The 18,274-nt window shown below is 38.0% G+C and overlaps 1 protein-coding gene across 2 annotated transcripts in view; it reads right to left on the bottom strand.

Annotated features, from left to right (window-relative positions):
- The window catches only part of METTL16 (methyltransferase 16, N6-methyladenosine), a 79,516-nt gene that overhangs the window by 37,885 nt on the left and 23,357 nt on the right, over positions 1 to 18,274 (bottom strand). For both annotated transcript variants that reach the window (XR_007513983.1, XM_049859306.1), the window contains exons 3-5: positions 5,184 to 5,383; positions 1,416 to 1,556; positions 120 to 235 (exon numbers count right to left, since the gene is read on the bottom strand). Coding sequence is in view for 1 of the 2 variants with exons in the window: in XM_049859306.1 (XP_049715263.1) it covers positions 120 to 235; positions 1,416 to 1,556; positions 5,184 to 5,383 (457 nt within the window). In the remaining variant the exon portion in view is untranslated. The remainder of the gene's footprint in view (positions 1 to 119; positions 236 to 1,415; positions 1,557 to 5,183; positions 5,384 to 18,274) is intronic.

The following is an 18,274-nucleotide window of genomic DNA, read 5'->3' as shown; positions in this document are numbered from 1 at the left end:
TTGAAATCAAAAGCATCCTAACTGATACAGCTTCTAATATAAAAGTTGCTCTTTGCTCTTATCTCTGCAAGGCAAACTTAGATAAATATTCAGTTACTTTAAAGTAAAATATATTTTACCTTGGCTTCCAACTGGTTGGCAAAAAAGGGAGGGTTGCACATACAAAAATCATAGATTATCTCAGATTCTTCTTTAAGAGCATCCATCAGAAGTGTCTTCTGGGGTACTTTTACCACTTGGGGGGAAAAAAACAGGAACTGTTAACTATTACAATGCTGTGGTGGTTTTAAAATAGGTGCACAAATCCTTCGACACTCCTCCACTCAAATACGAAAGAGTTTAATTTCCCTCTCCTTGAGTGTAGGCTTGACTTAGTGACTCACTCCTATCAAACAGAATATGATGGAAGTGACAGGGTGTCACTTGAAGCTAAGTCATAGAAGGCATTGTGGCTTCCTCCTTGCTTTATCTCTTGGATGACTTGCTCTAGTGGAAGCCAGGTGACATGTCGTGAGGACACTCAAGCAGTCCCATGGAGGGATCCATGTGACAATGAACTGAGACTTCCTACCAACAGTCATGTGAGCCATCTTGGTAGCAAATCTTTATCCCCAGTCAAGTCCTCAGATAACTGCAGCTCAAGCTGACATCCTGACTGCAACCTTGTAAGAGACTCTAAACCAGAACCACCAAGCAAAGCCATGCCCCAATTCCTGACCCAGAGAAACTATAAGATCATAAATGCTTACTGTTTAAAGCTGCTAAATTTTAGAATTTGTTACACAGCAATAACTAACTAAAATAAATGCATTAACAATGTTAGTATCTCCCCTTACAATGATATGTGTAACACTACTAACCAACAGAAAACCAAACCTGTTGCCATCAAGTCAATTCCAACTCACAGTGGTCTAATACGACAGGGTAGAACTGCCCTATAGGATTTCCAAGGTGGGGTCCTTAACACTACTAAGGAGCCTTCCAAAAAAAAAAAAAAACAAAGAAAGAAAAGCCTATTTCTTTCTTAAAGAGACAGAATGCCTCTTTAAGAAGAGAAAAAAAATTAACAGCCTTTTATACATGTAATAAGCACAAAGATAAAAAGTAACTGATGACTAAGGAGATCTGACTACTTCTACTTTTACCTACTGAAGTAAAAAAAAAAAAAAGATAGTATAGCTTCATCAATAGTAGGACTTCTTTCCCTTTAAAATCTTGACTAGGTTACTATATATTTACTACATTTCTTTCTAATTCTGGTATCAAAACAGCAACTCCAATTACAATGTACCAGGTTTTAAAAAATCAACAAAGTCTGTATATTAAAACAAAAGATAATTAATAATGAAATGTGTTAAATTATAAAGACAGGTTAACAACCAAAGCTTGAAAAGGATATTTATTCCAGAGCTAACCTTTTATGAGATCAGATAAATTATTCTGTTCCACATTTTTCTTTGCATAGTTGAAGCATATATCATCTACTTCCGTTGCAAGGAAATACCAGCCATTTAAGGTCGCTCCAAGTAAAGGATAGATGCAGGATGCCCCAGTACCTGGTAAAACAAAAGTTCAAAACTCAATCCACACACCAGTCAGAGAGACGAGAATAATCATCAGAATTCTTACAATCTTAACAGTTCAGTACATCACAGGATGGCGCCTGATCCCATACATGCTGTGGCTACAGGGGGCTCTAGTCACTTCATGTTAGTCTTACCTCATCGTTAGACTCACGCTTCCTAGAGAAGAGAAGCCTTGCTTTTTCCCCTTTTTGTATACTGTATACCAAGTGAAAAGGGTACATGATTAGTGGTCAGGGAATACATGACTGATTGGGAATGGTCAAAACTCATTTTATTAAAAGTCTCCATTTTAAATCCTACACAAAACTCCATTTTTCTAAAGGAGAGCAATGCTATTAAAACACCAAAGTAAAATCTTAAAACAGATCAATGTAAAATCTACTCTCCAAAGTCAGAAAAAAATACACAGGATATAACACTATATAATATTAAACTGCCAAATTCCCCAAATTTAACTTGTCACTTGAAGGAAACCAGAAGTTAAAAAAAAAAAAAACTAAAGACAGAACATATTTCTCAGATGTGGAGAGATGGAAAAATACTTGATTCGGATCCAAAACACTGGAAATCATTGGCTTGCCTCACCATAGTTTCAAGGGAAATATTCACAGGTAAACACTCCAGGCAAAAATCCCTCTCTGACAGCTTGAGTTTGGTCTTCAATGTAGAATCCCTTGGCCCTGTACTGAACTATCCACAAATACTGCTTTTACAACCCTTGACTAACGAGATCCTGAGGTGTATATTCAACAGAAGGAAAGCCAGTGTTTCTTTCCAAGGGCCACAGTAGCCAGGTATATCAGCCACTCAAGGGCTGTTTTCACCTGGACCACATCCTGGTTCCCTGCTAGCCATTCTGGTAAGCCAAGAGTTATTCAGGACAGGAATATTTAAGTAGCACTCTCAATTCTGCAGGAACAAATATTCAGACTAGATCTCAGACCCTTTATTCTCATACACCTGCCTCCCTATACTTCGATTTTGTTTAAAAGCAAAAAGAAGAAGGAGGAAAAAGAGGAAAAGTACACTTTCTTTCAGCCATCCAAAGATCAGGTACCTCCAGAATAATAAATGCAAGTAAAATACTCCTGTCCCCCCTGCCCAAAAAAGTCAAATTTCTCAACTCCCAAGACCAAAAGACTTGTAATCGAACATTCTAGTACACTTACAAAGCTGAATAACATTTTTAAGTGGGTATTAATCTTTGTAATGATAATCAAAAATGGAAAGCATGTAATCATAGAATTGGGGCATGATGATGGAGTCTGGGGGAAAATTATATAGAAAATCCTAATTAGAATCAATATGATTTCAGCAAGAAGTACCCCTTGTGAAGAGCTAAAATTCATTAACCTCCTATATCCCCAAGTGTTATTTTAGACAGTTTGGGGCATAATGAAAATCAAATCAATACCAAACAGGCTCTTACGCTTTCAAAGCTGTCTATAACCTATCACCCAGTTGTCTGCCGTGTAAGTAAAAAGGCAGGAACTTTGCTAAACTCCATCATTTTTACATAGTGCTTAGCTCATACAGGGTGGTCAGAATTTTAAATGTTCAAAAAATAATGTACTTATCCAACAACATTCAACAAATTACTGGATCCCTACTATAGGCCACCAATGTTGCTAGGCCTCGGGATACGACAGTAAGCAAACAACAAAAAATCACAGGCTCTGTACTTCGCAATCTAGCGGCAAACACAGACATTAATCAAATAATCACACAAATGAATGCAACTGAAAACTAAAACAAGTGTCATGAAATAAAAAGCGTGGTCTCCTGAAAGCTTATAAGCAAAGAACGTGGCTTATACTGGAGAAGCTTTCCTGAGAAAATAAGGCTTGACAACTATAGAATAAGTGAGAAGTAACCAGGTAAAGGTGGAGAAGTTCCAGATAGAAGGAACACATATAAAGGCTTGGTGTCATAATGCATTATCAGAAGAACTAAAAGACAAGTGCAGAAAACAAGGAAGAGAATCATGTAAGATGAGGCATAGAGAGGAGGGCAAGGATGAGACCACGAAGATTTTAACAGGCTACGTCAAGGTTTTCAGTGTTCATCACAGAAAAAAGTGGGAAGCCATTAAGTGGTAAAGCTGTGATCAGATAGGAGTTTTATATATTTTCTGGACACAGAACAGAGAATGGAATGAGGGGCAACATAGTAGTAGAGAGCAGGTGAGTTGAGAAGCTATTCTGAGACCAGGTGAGACATGTTGGTGACCTGGACTAGAACGGTAGCACTGCAGACAGAGAGAAGTAGATGATTTAAGAAACATTTAAGAGAGAAAATTAACAGGCAACGACGACAGACAAGACACTGAGAATGTGGAGAAGTAAATATCAGGGATGACTCCCGGGTTTCTGGTTTGCACAGATGGGTGGACTGCAGTTGATTCACTAAAATAAGGAACAAAGGAAGGTCAGGGTTAGAAAGAAAGAATATGAGTTTGATCTTGGACACAGACGGAACTGAAATGTTTTTGAGATATCCAAGTTTTTCAGATATATGGGAACAGAGCTCAAGAAAAGTAATCTAAGTTGGAGGAATATATAAATTCGTGAGATACTTGCATGGTGGTGGAACATAAAGTCACAGATGTGGATAAAATTGCCTAGGGGTAGAGTACTGGATGAGAGGAGAAAAGGGCTAAAGACTGAGTCTCAAGTAAAGACTCCCAATACCTCATGGCCAGACACAGGAAGGTTATCTACAAAGGAGAGAAGAGCGACCAGAAGTGTCAGAGGAGGCTGGTGTCATGGAGGCCAAAGGAGAAGAGTGCATGAAGGGGAAAGAAGTGGTCAATAAATGCTGGTGAAAGGTCATGTAAGATGAAGATGGAAAACGTTAAATGAAAATTCACACAAATGTCAAAGGTAAACATTTACTACTATCTAGAAATTGTGATTTCTATTAACTATACTATATTTAGAAATAGAGGCACAGAGCTTTTAATTCAATCTTTCCTATAATGGACTAGTAAAAATCAAAGAATTTTTTAAATATTAAAAAATGAAAACACTGGCTATGACAAACATACACTCATAATTACTAAACCTACCCTGGTTCCATCTCCAATTACTCTCCCAAGTCAATCAAACAGGACAGTCTCCTCCACTGTAAAAGTTTACAATTAAAAGAGTATCTTACTTGATGACTTTTTCCTCCCTTTAATTTTGGTTTAAGTATCCTCTACCAATAATCAACCAAGAAACTCCTGAAAGTATTCAAGTCCACATGATCTTTGATTAAATAACCACCGCAAAACCCCAACATGGGGATTACTACACTAACACCAAATAATTCAGAGGGAAAATAATGTCTGTTAAATGCAGACATCAACACCAAAATCCGAAAAGAAAATAAGAGTCCTTCTCTCATTCTGCACCTCTCTTTTCCCCTTGCTCCCTGTTTACTGACAATTCCTTCTCAAGAGAAACCAATGGCAGAAAAGCCCAGGTATAGCAAGTAAGAACAGTAATATCTGTAGCCAGCTTCTTTCACACAACGATAGCCAACAGGGGTTTACAAAGGTTGGACCTTGCAAAATTTATGAAATTTATGTTAAGCCAAGAATTAAAAACCACATACCTATATCAATTCCTCTTCGGAGAGTACTTCTGTCAGAGTCCTGGTGACCAATCAGATCTTCTACCCAATGAATATAGTTGAGTCTCAAAGGAACTGTGGGAATTAGCCTCTCTAACGGGATATCAATAGAAAGTCCAAAATCTTCCCTTAGGAGAGTACAAGTCAGAGCTCTGACTGCTTCAGGGTCTTTAAAATTAAGACTGAGGGGTAGAGAAAAAGAAGTAAAACTGGTTAGTAAGATTTATTTGGCAGCCAAGAAATACCAAACACCCACCTGAATTTCCTATAACGATCACAGACAAATAGCTGTGGAGAATGTTCAGCAAAGTGGCATACATATGGGTGTTTCACACTGTCACAGCAGATGAAAGGCAGTATAATTTTCCACCAAAAACATGACATTTCCATACATGGAGCATAGAGATTAAGACTGTCTCTGTTCAATTTTCTGTCTAATTGCCTCCTCGCTAGCCATGTGACCTTGGACAAGCTATTGAACCTCTCTGAGCCTGTTTCCTCATCAGTAAAATGGGGATAATAGTATCTGTATCATAGCACTGCTGTGAGATAATCTGTGAAAAGTACTTAGCATAATGCCTGGTACACAGTAACTACTCTGTAAATGCTAGATATTTTTATTACTATCATTAACATCATCTGACATTAGCTTTCCTTAAAAAATCATACTTAAAAGTAGAAAGAGGCCAGTATAACAGTATTAAAAAATGGATATAGGATAAAATACATATATATAACAAAATAAATATTACAGACATCAAATTTAAAATGCAGCTATTTTTAACAGGTTTAACCCATTGTCATCAAGTCACAGCAACCCCATAGGACAGAGTACAACTGCCCCATAGGGTTTCCAAGGAATGGCTGGTAGATTTGAACCGCCCACCTTTTAGTTAGCAGCAGAACACTTAACCCCTGCACCACCAGGGCTCCTTAACAGCTTTTCTGAGGTATAATTTACATATCATAAAATTCACCTGTAAATGTACAGTTCAATAGTTTTTAATATTGTGGCTGAGTTCCTTTATGTGACCTTTCACCTTGGGTCTTTGGAAAAACAGTTTGAGAAATTTTTCACCTAAACCTGGAGGAGTTACCTTTGCCCTAGTTTTCTGCCCCAGAAGATTTGTTACTTGGTCCAGATTGCATGCCATTTCCTGAGTAAGCTGTAAACAACTTGTGGTTTCATACTTTCTGTCTGGTCCTGGGTGGCAGCCTGTCCTGTGATTGGTATGTACCTCATAGGGATTGGTCAATAGACTATGTAAATGAAGTTATCTGTAGCCCACTATGCAAATGAAGTGTTTGTGGCCTACTGAGAGAGGACTGGTCACTTTGCGGCCCTGCTGGGAAGGGAGGGCTGTGCCTTGAAATTGACAAGGAGTTGTGTATATATGCAGCCAACCCACAGAGGTTTTCCAGACAGAAAGAAGCAGGAAGAGAAGCAGAAGGAAGAGGAAAAGCAGCAAAAAGAGAGAAGAGGCAAGGAACCTCCACAAAGAGCTGTAACAGAGGTCAAGGGACTGTAATACTAAAAACAAAGAGAGGCCCAGAAGGGGCCCAGCAGCACAGCCAATGGCAACAGCCCCGCAGGGGTCCTTGCAGAAGAGTTGGTGGTGACAGATGGCAGAGCCAAGAGAAGCCTGTCCTGAGGGTGTTGAGAGGAGGCCATTTGGCTGAGAGCTGTCCTGCACTAAAGAAGGGAGACTTTGCCTACATGCCTCCTGATCCTGAGTTTGTACCCTATTACTTCCTGAATAAACAACTTAACTGTAGGTATGGTCTGTGAGTTCTGTGGGAAGGACAGCTGATGTCAGAACTGGTAGAAAGGCTGGAGAGTGGAGGTATGTCTGACATCCACCTCATGGTAATCAGCTTCGGGCTGATCCTGGTCATTATCTCCCCTGAAGTTGGACAGGTTCTGACACTGCTACTACTCCCATTGTTTTACAAGTATATTCACAGACTTGTGCACCACAATCCAATTTTAGAACATTTCCATCACACCAAAAAGAAACATCATGCCCATATGAAGTCATTCTTTGTTTCCATCCTCAGGCCTAGGTAACCATTAATGTACTTTTCTGACTCTACAGATTTGCCTTTTCTGGACATTTCATAAAAATGAAATCATAACATGTCTTTTGTGTGGATTCTTTTCAGTTAGCACAATGTTTGTGAGGTTCATCCATGTAGTAGCATGTATCACTAGTTTTTTCCTTTTTATCGCCAAATAGTATTCTAATGTATGGCTACATCACATTTTGCTTATCCATTCACCAGCTGAGAGATATTTGGGTTGCTCCTACCTTTTGGGTACTATGAACAATGCTGCCATGAACATTCACGTACAAGTCTTTTCGTGGGAATATGTTTTCATTTCTCTTGTGCAGGTATCAAAAAGAAGAGCTGCTGGACCATATGTCAAATTTACGTTTAGCTTTTTAAGACATTTGAACCAATATTTTTAATGTTAAAAATGATGCTACACTGAAAATATTAAAAAGAAAACTAACAGTCTTTATTTATAAACAGGGCAATGAGGAGAAGAAAGAGCGGAAAGCCAGTAGAGACTGAACTGTGAAAGGCAGGAAGAGCTTTGCTCAGAATTCTGGTCTGAAGTTGTATAATCAGACAGCTGGCTATCCTCAAACAACTTCTGATCTCCCCAATCTCCTTTTCTATTCCTGTAAAACTGAGGGGCGCCATCGGACCTCCACTAATATTACAAGGGGGAAGAGAGAATCAGCATCAGCCCAAAACTCATTTCTATGAGGTAGAGGGTCAAACCTACCTCCTCTCTTCAACTTTTTTCCCAATTCTGACACCAGTCGTCCTCCCACGGCACTCTCTAATTACCTGGTGGGTTTGATAATTCATTGCAATGGCCACACAGAACTCACAGACCGTACTAAGTTATAGGGTTTATTAGGGAAGTAACAGGTTACAAGTTAGAATGAGGAATGACTCAGGATATAGTTCTTCTATCAGGACAGCTTCTTTTCTGGCCATGCCCACAGACAGGCACCTGCCTCAGGGTCCTACTTGGGCCTAGGCCCTCGCGCTCGGCCTCCAGAGGACAGGTTCCTCTTGGCCCTGGCCTCTGCCCTGTTCAGGCAAGTGTTATAAAGCTCTTTTAGCTCTGCTGATAAGTGCCTAGAGGCACCACACTCCACCAGCAGGCCTCCTGCCCGAAGGCACTCAACTTTCTCACTAGGTGGGTTGGCACACTCACTGCAGATGCCTCACTTGGGGGGCCAGAAAGTCCACTGTGCCATCTCGCACCTGTCTCCTGATCCTGCTGCTACCATTTCTCTGCCACTGCTTCTCACTGTCTTATGTCATCTCCTGTGTAACAGCTCTGTCTCCTGGGCCTGGGAGGTTCTCAGAGCAGTGACCCTGGGTCCAAAGGATGTGTTCTACTCCCAGCTCTTCTTTCTTGGTGGCAGTGAGGTCCCCTCTCTACTCTGGGATTGGCTTTCTTTTAAGCCTAGTAGAATGGCAAAACTGACCAATCCTCTTGTTAGGGTTCCATATACCTTTATTTGCATGGCCCCACTCCCACAGGGATGTTATGCACCTTATTTGCATTATTAGCAATGCTATCCAATCTCCTTGGTGGGCCAGAAGCACTTTATTTGCAGAGTTCCACCCAATAATTTTGTAGGAGTCACAAGACCATGCATGGCTATAAGGGCCATATTAAGTAATTCACTGCACTGCAGTTCCCTTCCTGGTCATTAAATGACCACCGTTTTAAAAAGCTCCATTCTCAGATGCTTGACTGGCAAGATAAAAGGAGTGTGGTATTCACCCAGCTACAGTGGAAACTTCAGGTAGGTACCATGGACCCAAGTTCCCTATATCACCCACAGCAAAAATGTTCTGGTACGGGAGATGGAAGACCTAGACTCTGATCTTGGCTCTGCAACAAAATAGTCAAGAACTTAGGCAAGTCACCTCAGTTCTTAGGCCTCAGTTTCTCCATCTGTAAAATTAAGTGATTGGACCCAATAACTTAAGGGTCGTTCCAGCCAAAATTCTGTAACTTGAAGAATGCTAACAACTAGTACAATGGTTATAGTTGTTGTTAGGTGCCATCAAGTTGGTTCCAACTCATAGCGACCCTACAGGACAGCGCAGAACTGCCCCACAGGGTTTCCAAAGAGCAGCTGGTGGTTCCTTGCATAAACAGCTGCTCCAGGTCTGAAGCAGGGAAAGTACAAGATAAGTGTGGAACAGTTTATTTTACCAGAAAAAGCTCTTGGTTAGCAGCCGAGATCTTAACCGCTATGCCACCAGGGCTCCAGCACGATGGCAGTCACTTAAATATTTGAACAGCAAATTAGAGAGACCTGAAAGAACAGTTACTGAAAACAGATGAAATAACCAAACAATAGTAAGCATTTCTATCATTCTCCAGTCTGACCCCCAACAAATTCTTTATTTTTCTGCTATATGATGTCGAGTATACGGGCAACAATATTGAACACATATTAAGGAACATACAAACAGAAGTTATTAGATGACATGGCATATCTACTCTTAAAAATTGTTTGGAAAAACGTAACTTTCATAGTAAAATAACTAGTGGAAAGAGTGATTACACCTCAGGAATACAGAAGGGATACAAAATGGAAGGGGTTAAGAATAAAACTCTGAAGTAACATACATCAAACAGAAGATAACTACAGTGAAACCCAAGAGATGTAACAGGAGCCTAGAAGCAATGACACTCCTATAGCGATGAGCACACCCAGTGCTCACTGGTTTCCAAATACCACTCCCTACAAAAAGGAATCACACAGTTCCTTGCATAAAGAGCTGTTTCAGGTTTGAAACAGGGAAAGTACAAGGTAAGTGTGGAACAGTTTATTGTACCAGAAAATAACACACGCTCCAAGAAAGATGGGGTTGTCAAAAGGACACTGGACTCAACAATAAAAAGGCAAATAACCCAATTAAAAAGTAGGCAAAGGACTTGAATAGATACTTCATCAAAGAGGACATTCAAACAGACAATAAACACATGAAACGATGTCCTCTGTCATTGGCCCTTCCAAAAAACCCACTGCCGTCGAGTCAATTCCGACTCATAGCGACCCTATAGGACAGAGTAGAACTGCCCCATAGAGTTTCCAAGGAGTGCCTGGCGGATTTGAACTGCCGACTTCTTGGTTAGCAGCCGTAGCACTTAACCACTACGCCACCAGGGTTTCCGTTCATTAGCCCTTAAAAAAAAAAAAATTTCCGTTCATTAGCCCTTAGAGGTATGCAAATCAAAACTACAGTGAGATACCATCTCACCTCTGCTAAAATGACACTGATTAAAAAAAAAAAAAAATTGGCGATTATATGGGGACATTGAGACCCTTTATCCACTGCTGATGGGAATTTAAAATAGTACCACCACTATGGAAAACAACATGGTGATTCCTCAAAACATCAGAAACAGAGCTACCTTACGATCCAGCAAATCCACTCCTAGGTATACACCTTAGAGATCTAACAGAAAAGACTTGAACAGACATATGCACGCCTATGTTCACTGCACCACTATTCACAAGAGCCAAAAGACAGAAACAAGTTAAGTGCCCATCAATGGATGAATGGATAAGCAAAATGTGGTACATACATACAATGAAATACTACACAGTCATAAAGACAGATGAGTTCCCGAAACATCTTAGAACATGGATGACCCTAGAGGACATTATACTAAGCGAAATAAGTCAATCACAAAAGGACGACTATCATACAATCTCACTTTTATAAAATGATAAGAACAGCTATATGCAGAGATCAATGTTCACTGGTGGTTACCAGGGGTGGAGGTGAGGGGACAGGAGAATTCATTCTCTAGACATTAGTTGCTTTTTATTAACGGTGATGGGAAAGATGGCACTATATGTGAGAGAAGTATGCATAGCTTAACCAAGGTAACTAATGCCCCTAGGTTACACGCACATAAAAGAAGTTTTGGCAAATGTTATGCTAGATATAATTTTGAAACAACAACCAAAATACAAGTATGTACATGTAGGTATGCATATATTAAAAAACAAAACCCCAAACCTGTTGCTGTTAAGTCAATTCCAACTCCTAACAACCCTAGATAGGTATATATATGTGTATACACAAACGAGTATACTTACGTAAGTGCTTGCATGCATGTATATATATGAACATATGTAAATATATAATAAAACAAATAAAGACCACAGAATCTGATAATTCTTAGACATAACCAATTACTTCATGGAATTAGTTTTCTTGGTTTGAAGACTTAGGATCATAGTCTTATGTAACTAGATCAACTGGCATAAATACAGTTCATAAAGTATATGTTCTACATCCTAGCCTGGTGAGTGGCATCTGGAGTCTTGAAAGCTCGTGAGTGGTCGTCTAAGATACAACTATTGGCCACTACTCATCTGGAGCAAAAGAGAAAGAAAAAACCCAAGATTCAGAGAAGGAACCAGTCTACAGGACTAACTGTCTACATGAACCACGGCTTCCTCTACCCTGAGACCAGAAGAACTATATGGTGCCTGGCTACTACAACCATACTTTCTGATCAGAACCATGATAAATGGATCCTGATAGAAAAGGAGAAAATATGGTTCAGAACTTCAAATTCTCAAAACACCCAGACTAACTGGACTCACTAAGACAGGAGCCATCCCTAAGATTACTGCCCTGAGATATGTTTAAGCCTTGAGCCAAAACTATCCCCTCAAGTTACCTTTTAGCTAAATAGTAGGTTAACTCATAAAGTAATGAATATCACCCTTGAGTACTGGGTGCTTTTAAAAAATCATCTATATGAGACCAAATGATCAACAAATATTCTAAAGCATAGATGAGAAGGTTGGAGGGATGTGAGACTAAGGTAATGGGAATGGAACAACTAGAATGGAAATAATGAGAACGTTGATACAATGTGAAGAATGTAGAATGGAAATAATGAGAACATTGATACAATGTGAAGAATGTAACCAATGTCACTGAACAATATTCACAGGAATTGTTGAACGGGAACCGGTTTTGCAGCATACATGTCTACTGAAAATACAACAAAATACTATTCAAAAAAAAAAAACACACTGGAGCCTGCTTGAGGGGGTTCCCACCGGCCAAATCTGGGACAATACTACCAAGGGATTAGAATCCACAGAATAAAAGAAGAGTATATGAGTCCATACTTATAATAAATAAGTAAGTAAATTGGGGGGAAGGGACAGCTTTTAATTACAACAGAATGACAACTGACAAATGTAAAAGTAATGAAGGAGTTCGAAAATTACTACTTGGCAACAACCATAGTAATAAGGGTTTTTTATTAAGAATCATCAGTGGATGCTAAAAGTAGTGGATAAAAGTTTGACAGGCAACAGGATATTTACATGATCTGAAGTAGTTCCTCACAAATTACTTATCAATTATAAAGGGAAAACAGTAACTCTACCATGAAGAAATCTAATGGATACCACCTTAACTAATGATTATAGTTAACATCACTAATAATGAGACAAACTGACACCATCTAATACATCGAGAAGGACAGAAAGAGACAAAGAAAACACGACTAAAAAAAGCATGCAATTCTGAAATGAGATGATATTTGCATGATCCTGTCAATATACTAAAAACCACTGAACTGTACAATTTAAAAGGGTGGATTTTATCATATGCGAGTTATACTTCTGTGAAGAGATAAAATGGAAGAAAGCTTAAAAAGGAAAACAGCGTTTTGTACAATTTTTCTATAAACCTAAAACTGCTCTAAAAGATCTATTTTTAAAAAAAGAAAAGTTTAAAAAATTAGAGAAAATGATATGGGGGAGGCAGATAATGGAGATCCCACATATACGTAACTGGTGTTCCCAAATAAGAGGACCAAACAAGTGGAACAAAGAAATATTCAAAGATACAATTCAAGATAACGTTCCCGAAATAGAATAATTACCATGTCCCCAGAAAATCCAATACAGAATTAGCAACACCAACACTTATCCTAGAAAAGTTACTAGAACTCAAGGATTAAAGAAAAAAAAAATCCTTTCCACAGCTAGGAAAAAAAGTTAAATCACCTTTGAAGGAGGTGGGTGTGGAGCAGCACCATTCAATAGCAGAAGACAAAAGAACATTGTTTACAAAGCTCTGAGGGGAAAAAAGAGTGACAACAAGTTTATACTCAGGCAAACTGTACTTGAAGTCTAATGACAGCAGATAAACACTTTGAGCATGCAAGAATTCAAGATTTATAATTCCCATGAGTCCTTCCTGAACAAATTTCTAATGGAAAAAAGCTCAATTAAGAGATAAATGAAGAAACTAAGACAAATGGATTGGCAATGAACACTGAAGCTGTTTTAACCAGAGCGCTAAGACTAAAACACCTGTGAACTGAGGCTACAAAGGAGAATGTAAACATTTATTAACCATGATAATGTACATATAAGTGCATATAAGAAATCAACATATTAAACTACCTGGGGGGGTCCCTTAGGGAACCTAGGAAAGGAATGGTAGTTAAGTACATTGGTTTCTTTATCTTTTATATATGGAGTCAAAAGATTTCATTTAAAGTTGATAAATTAAGTAACAGAAATATAAGTGTACATTTAAGAATATAAATGCTGGACGAATTAGGAAAATGATATAATCAACCAAAATCAGGTAGTAAAGGAAAGGGAAGTAGAAGGAAATGAAAGTATGTAATTTTGTTATTGTCGATAATAATAGTCAATAGGTACCGTTTAAAGACTTAGAGGTGGAGGCACATGATATAAAGTTATATTTATGAAAATAACCACTAAAAGAAAAAAAAAAACAACACCAATCTTAAAATTATCAAAATAGACTCAAATGAGAGAGGGGAAAAAGAAAACAGATCACAGGGTATAAGGCAAAAAACAAAAGAAGCAATAAAAACAAAGCACAACATAAAAAAAAACAAAAGTGAAATGGATAAATGTAAATGGTAAGTTATAAAAAAGACTCTCAGATGAGATCACAAAGACAAAACCAACTGACTGCAATAAACTATGCTGTAAACAAATACTATGCCTAAAACAAACAGATCCAAAGATTGAAAATGAAAGCTTAAACAAAAGAATACCAGACAACTGCAATAAAAAAAAAAGCTGGGGTCAGGATCTTACTACAAAAAAACAGATAACCTTAAAGTTTGAACAAAAAGCATTAAATGAGATCAAGAAGGGTCCATTGCAAAGGATGCAAACCACAAAGAATTATTGTCAATATTTATGTACCAAAAAAAGAGCACTAAAATGCATAAAGCGAGAACAACAGAAAATGCAAGGAAAAATATAGATGCATATTAGTCGTGGAAACCCTGGTGGCATAGTGGTTAAGTGGTATGGCTGCTAACCAAAAGGTTGGCAGTTTGAATCTACGAGCCTCTCCTTGGAAACTCTATGAGGCTGCTCTACTCTGTCCCACAGGGTCGCTATAAGTTGGAATCGACTGGTAGGCAATGGGTTTGGTTTTGGTTATATCAGTGGTAGGAGACCTTAACACACCTCTCAGGACATGAACCAGTCAAAAACAAGCAAGATTATGAAAGATCTAAATAGCATAATTAGTAAGGCTGACTTAAGAGACATATTAAACTCTAAATCCTAAAAAACAAGACAATACATCTTCTTTTCAGTTCCCCCATGAAAACCTGCATAGAAGTCAACCCTTTTTAACCATACAGAAAAATCTCAATAAAGTAGAAATGGTACAGAAAATACTCTCTGATCATGATGTTATAATCAAACATTATCACCAAACCTAGAAAACAGTCATACAGAAACACACAACCCACGACCTGTAAGTACACAAGTAGTCTCTTCAACAACTCTCAAATCTAAGATGAAATCAAAACAACAATTTTAAAATAATCTTGGATAGAGCAAAAGCTCTATCTAGGAACATTCAAAAACTTAAATACTTAGCTTACTAAACAAGAAAGAATGGAAACGAAGCATCTAACTTAAAAGAGAAATAAAAGAACAAGAGAAATTGAAGGAAAGCAAAAGGAACAAATTAAAAACTATAAAGTATTAGAAAAAGAATACAATGACATGAATGAACTAAATCTAAGAGCTAAGTATTTTATTATGTTTTTCCAAAAAGAAAGTATTAAGGAATCTAATCAAGGAAAAAAAAAAAAAAGGAGAGAAAGAAAGCAACTGGCCAGGAATGGTCAAAAATACAAAATGCTGGCGCGAGGTCAAGGAAGGTAATAACTTTTAAAGTCACTGGCTTTCGTTTAGGTGGGGACTGGTAATATTTTAAAAGAATAGTTTTTTTTGAACAGTGGAAATGGAAGCTTATTATATACATAAATATAAGCCAGCAATAAAAAGTCTCATTAAAATATACTAAGCCTATTTAAAAGGGTATTAAATCTATTCCTAGACATCAGAAGAACTGACCCAGACAGACCCACTGCCGACGAGTCGATTCCGATTCATAGTGACCCTATAGAATAGAGCAGAACTACCCCATATGGTTTTCAAGGAGCACCTGGTGGATTTGAACTGCCGAGCTTTTGGCTAGCAGCCACAGCTCTTACCACAACGCCAGCAGGGTTTCAGAGGAACCGGATATCTAACAATTTTGCCGCTTGTGGGGCTGATAAAACAGAGTTAATCCATGGGCAAGAACCATGAACAGATTTATTTCATTCAATTGCACAGCAACTCCTTAATCAGTTTTTACATTAAAAAAAAAAAAATCATTCCACCTTTGTATTTCTTCCTCAATTTAAAAGCAGTACAAGTTCAGGATCAACAAGATTAAATGATGTAGCAATAAAAAGCTATGAAACCTGTAAAAAAAACAGAACAAAACATTAGTTTTATGCTAACAAGCGTATTGCATTTTACTCCTGTCACAAGTGTGTGACAAAATGGGTCAGCTCCATTTCCTTCAATGACACAGCAAGGAGAGTCAAATTTCACAAGTTAAACATCTGAGTACTACACTAAGGCATTCAAATAAATTCAGGTCCTTTATTCTACAACAGTAGCCCAATCTATCACCAAACTTCATTGCAAAACACACAAAAAGAAAATATCCCAGTATCATTTAAAGTCTTAAACTCTGAAATGTGAAACTTGTGAATTTTTCTATCAAAGAAACATAATAATTAGGTGCCTTATAAAAACCAGTTTTTTTTTTATAAAAACAAATCTTATGCATAGTATTAAGGGCAGTATATATTAGCATAATGATTGTCTTACAACTTCTGAATGTTATTTTGCGCTGGCATTTCAAAGGAACTGTGAAAATCAGGGATTGCAAACTCAAATATTTACAAGCTACAGTTATCAGTGCTGCTCAAAATGCCAATCCTTGACAAGACTGTGCCAGAATATAAATCAACACATTCAAGAAAGTCATGCAATCACAGAAATGTCAGCTGAACTAAACAGATGCTTAGTGATATTTTTGATTTATATTCTGGTACAAGGTCCTTATCTCTACGGACAGTAACAGACCACACTTTAGTAGTGCTATGCCAGACAACACAAATGACTGTTTCAAAGGGTACGGCCACCACTCAGTCCTAGACAATTAATGCCAAGTGGGTCTGGCAGCCCAGTTTTGCCAGATCTCTAAACTTTTCAAATAAAACCAGTAATGCCCATTTTTTATGTGAAATTTCCCCAATTGTTAAAATACTATGTGGACAATAAACGACGACTGTAAGCTTTACACAACTCAGAGGCCAACAGGTTGCATTCTCTACTGTAAATAATAGGATTGTAAAGAAAGCTGGGGTACTTGGCTACCACATACTTTTAAAGGTGAAATAAAAAATGTTTCCTCCCTTTGAGTACTATTTTGTTCAGCTAAGTTTTTTTTTTTAAGTTATACCCAGTCCCAGTGCCATCGAGTCGATTCCGACTCATAGCGACCCTATAGGACAGAGTGATACAGGTCAGAATTTTTTAAAAGTTGTGAGAGCTGGCACTCATTCTTTTATTCATTCAAGAAATATTTACTAAGTGTCAACTATGTACCAGACATTCTGCGAGATGCTGGGGATATTACAGTAAGCAAACAGAAGACATAACCCCTCCCTTCATGAAGTGGAGAGTCTGGTAAAGGCCAGGTATTAACCCAAGATCACTAAAATACATGTAAAATTAAAACGGTAGAAAATGCTGTAAAAGGTATAAGGTGCAATGAATGGCTACATAAGTGGATTTGCCGTAGGAGGGCCAGGGAAGATTTCCCTGAGGAGATAACTGAGCTAAGGACTGAAGGCAGAATTGTTGTGTTGTGCTGTGTCCCATCAACTCTGACTCATAGAGACCCTACAGGACAGAGCAGAATTGTCCCACAGGGCTTTCAAGTAGTACCTGGTAGATTCGAACTGCCAGCCTTTTGGTTAGCAGCTGAACCCTTAATCACTATGCCACGAGGGTTTCCACAAAAACCAAGATCCTGGAACAATGGAAAATGGCCATTACTGATGACCCTAAATTAACAAAAGTACCCAAAATTCAACTGACAAAACAATAATAAACCATAGCTTTATTAGTCAAACATCTTATTGCAGACCCCAGTGCTAGCTAAAAAGCAAATGACAGGAAAGAAAAACCAAGTAGTCCAAACACCTCTTCGTCTTTTTCAGGTGCAGTTAAGAGCACTGCACCATCCTGGTGAAGGCCAATAAGTTACCCTGAAGTTCAGTGAAACTTATGGGGAAAAAAAGTCCAATGGAAAGAACAACAGTTAAATAAAATTTTGGTTTTGTACTACAGAAAACTGAGGAATAACCTAAAAGTAATTAATAAAGAGTTGGTTAAATAAGCTATAATATAACCACACAAGGGAATATTTTGCAGTCATTAAAAAGAATAAGACTAGGCTTTTATACATACATACTGTGAAGAAGGATCTCTGATTTAAAAAAAAAAAGTTTAAGTAGAAGCATGTATGTACATTACAATTACATTCTTGTAAAAACAAAAATAAAACACTTTAAGCACAATAAAAATTCAGAAAAAAAAAAAACCCTGTGTTTGTATATATGTTAAAAAAAA

Source organism: Elephas maximus, chromosome 19 (assembly GCF_024166365.1).
Source record: "Elephas maximus indicus isolate mEleMax1 chromosome 19, mEleMax1 primary haplotype, whole genome shotgun sequence".
In the NCBI taxonomy this organism is placed as follows: domain Eukaryota; kingdom Metazoa; phylum Chordata; class Mammalia; order Proboscidea; family Elephantidae; genus Elephas; species Elephas maximus.
The sequence above is the reverse complement of the archived record's forward strand: the minus strand, read 5'-3'. Positions and strand labels throughout refer to the sequence as shown.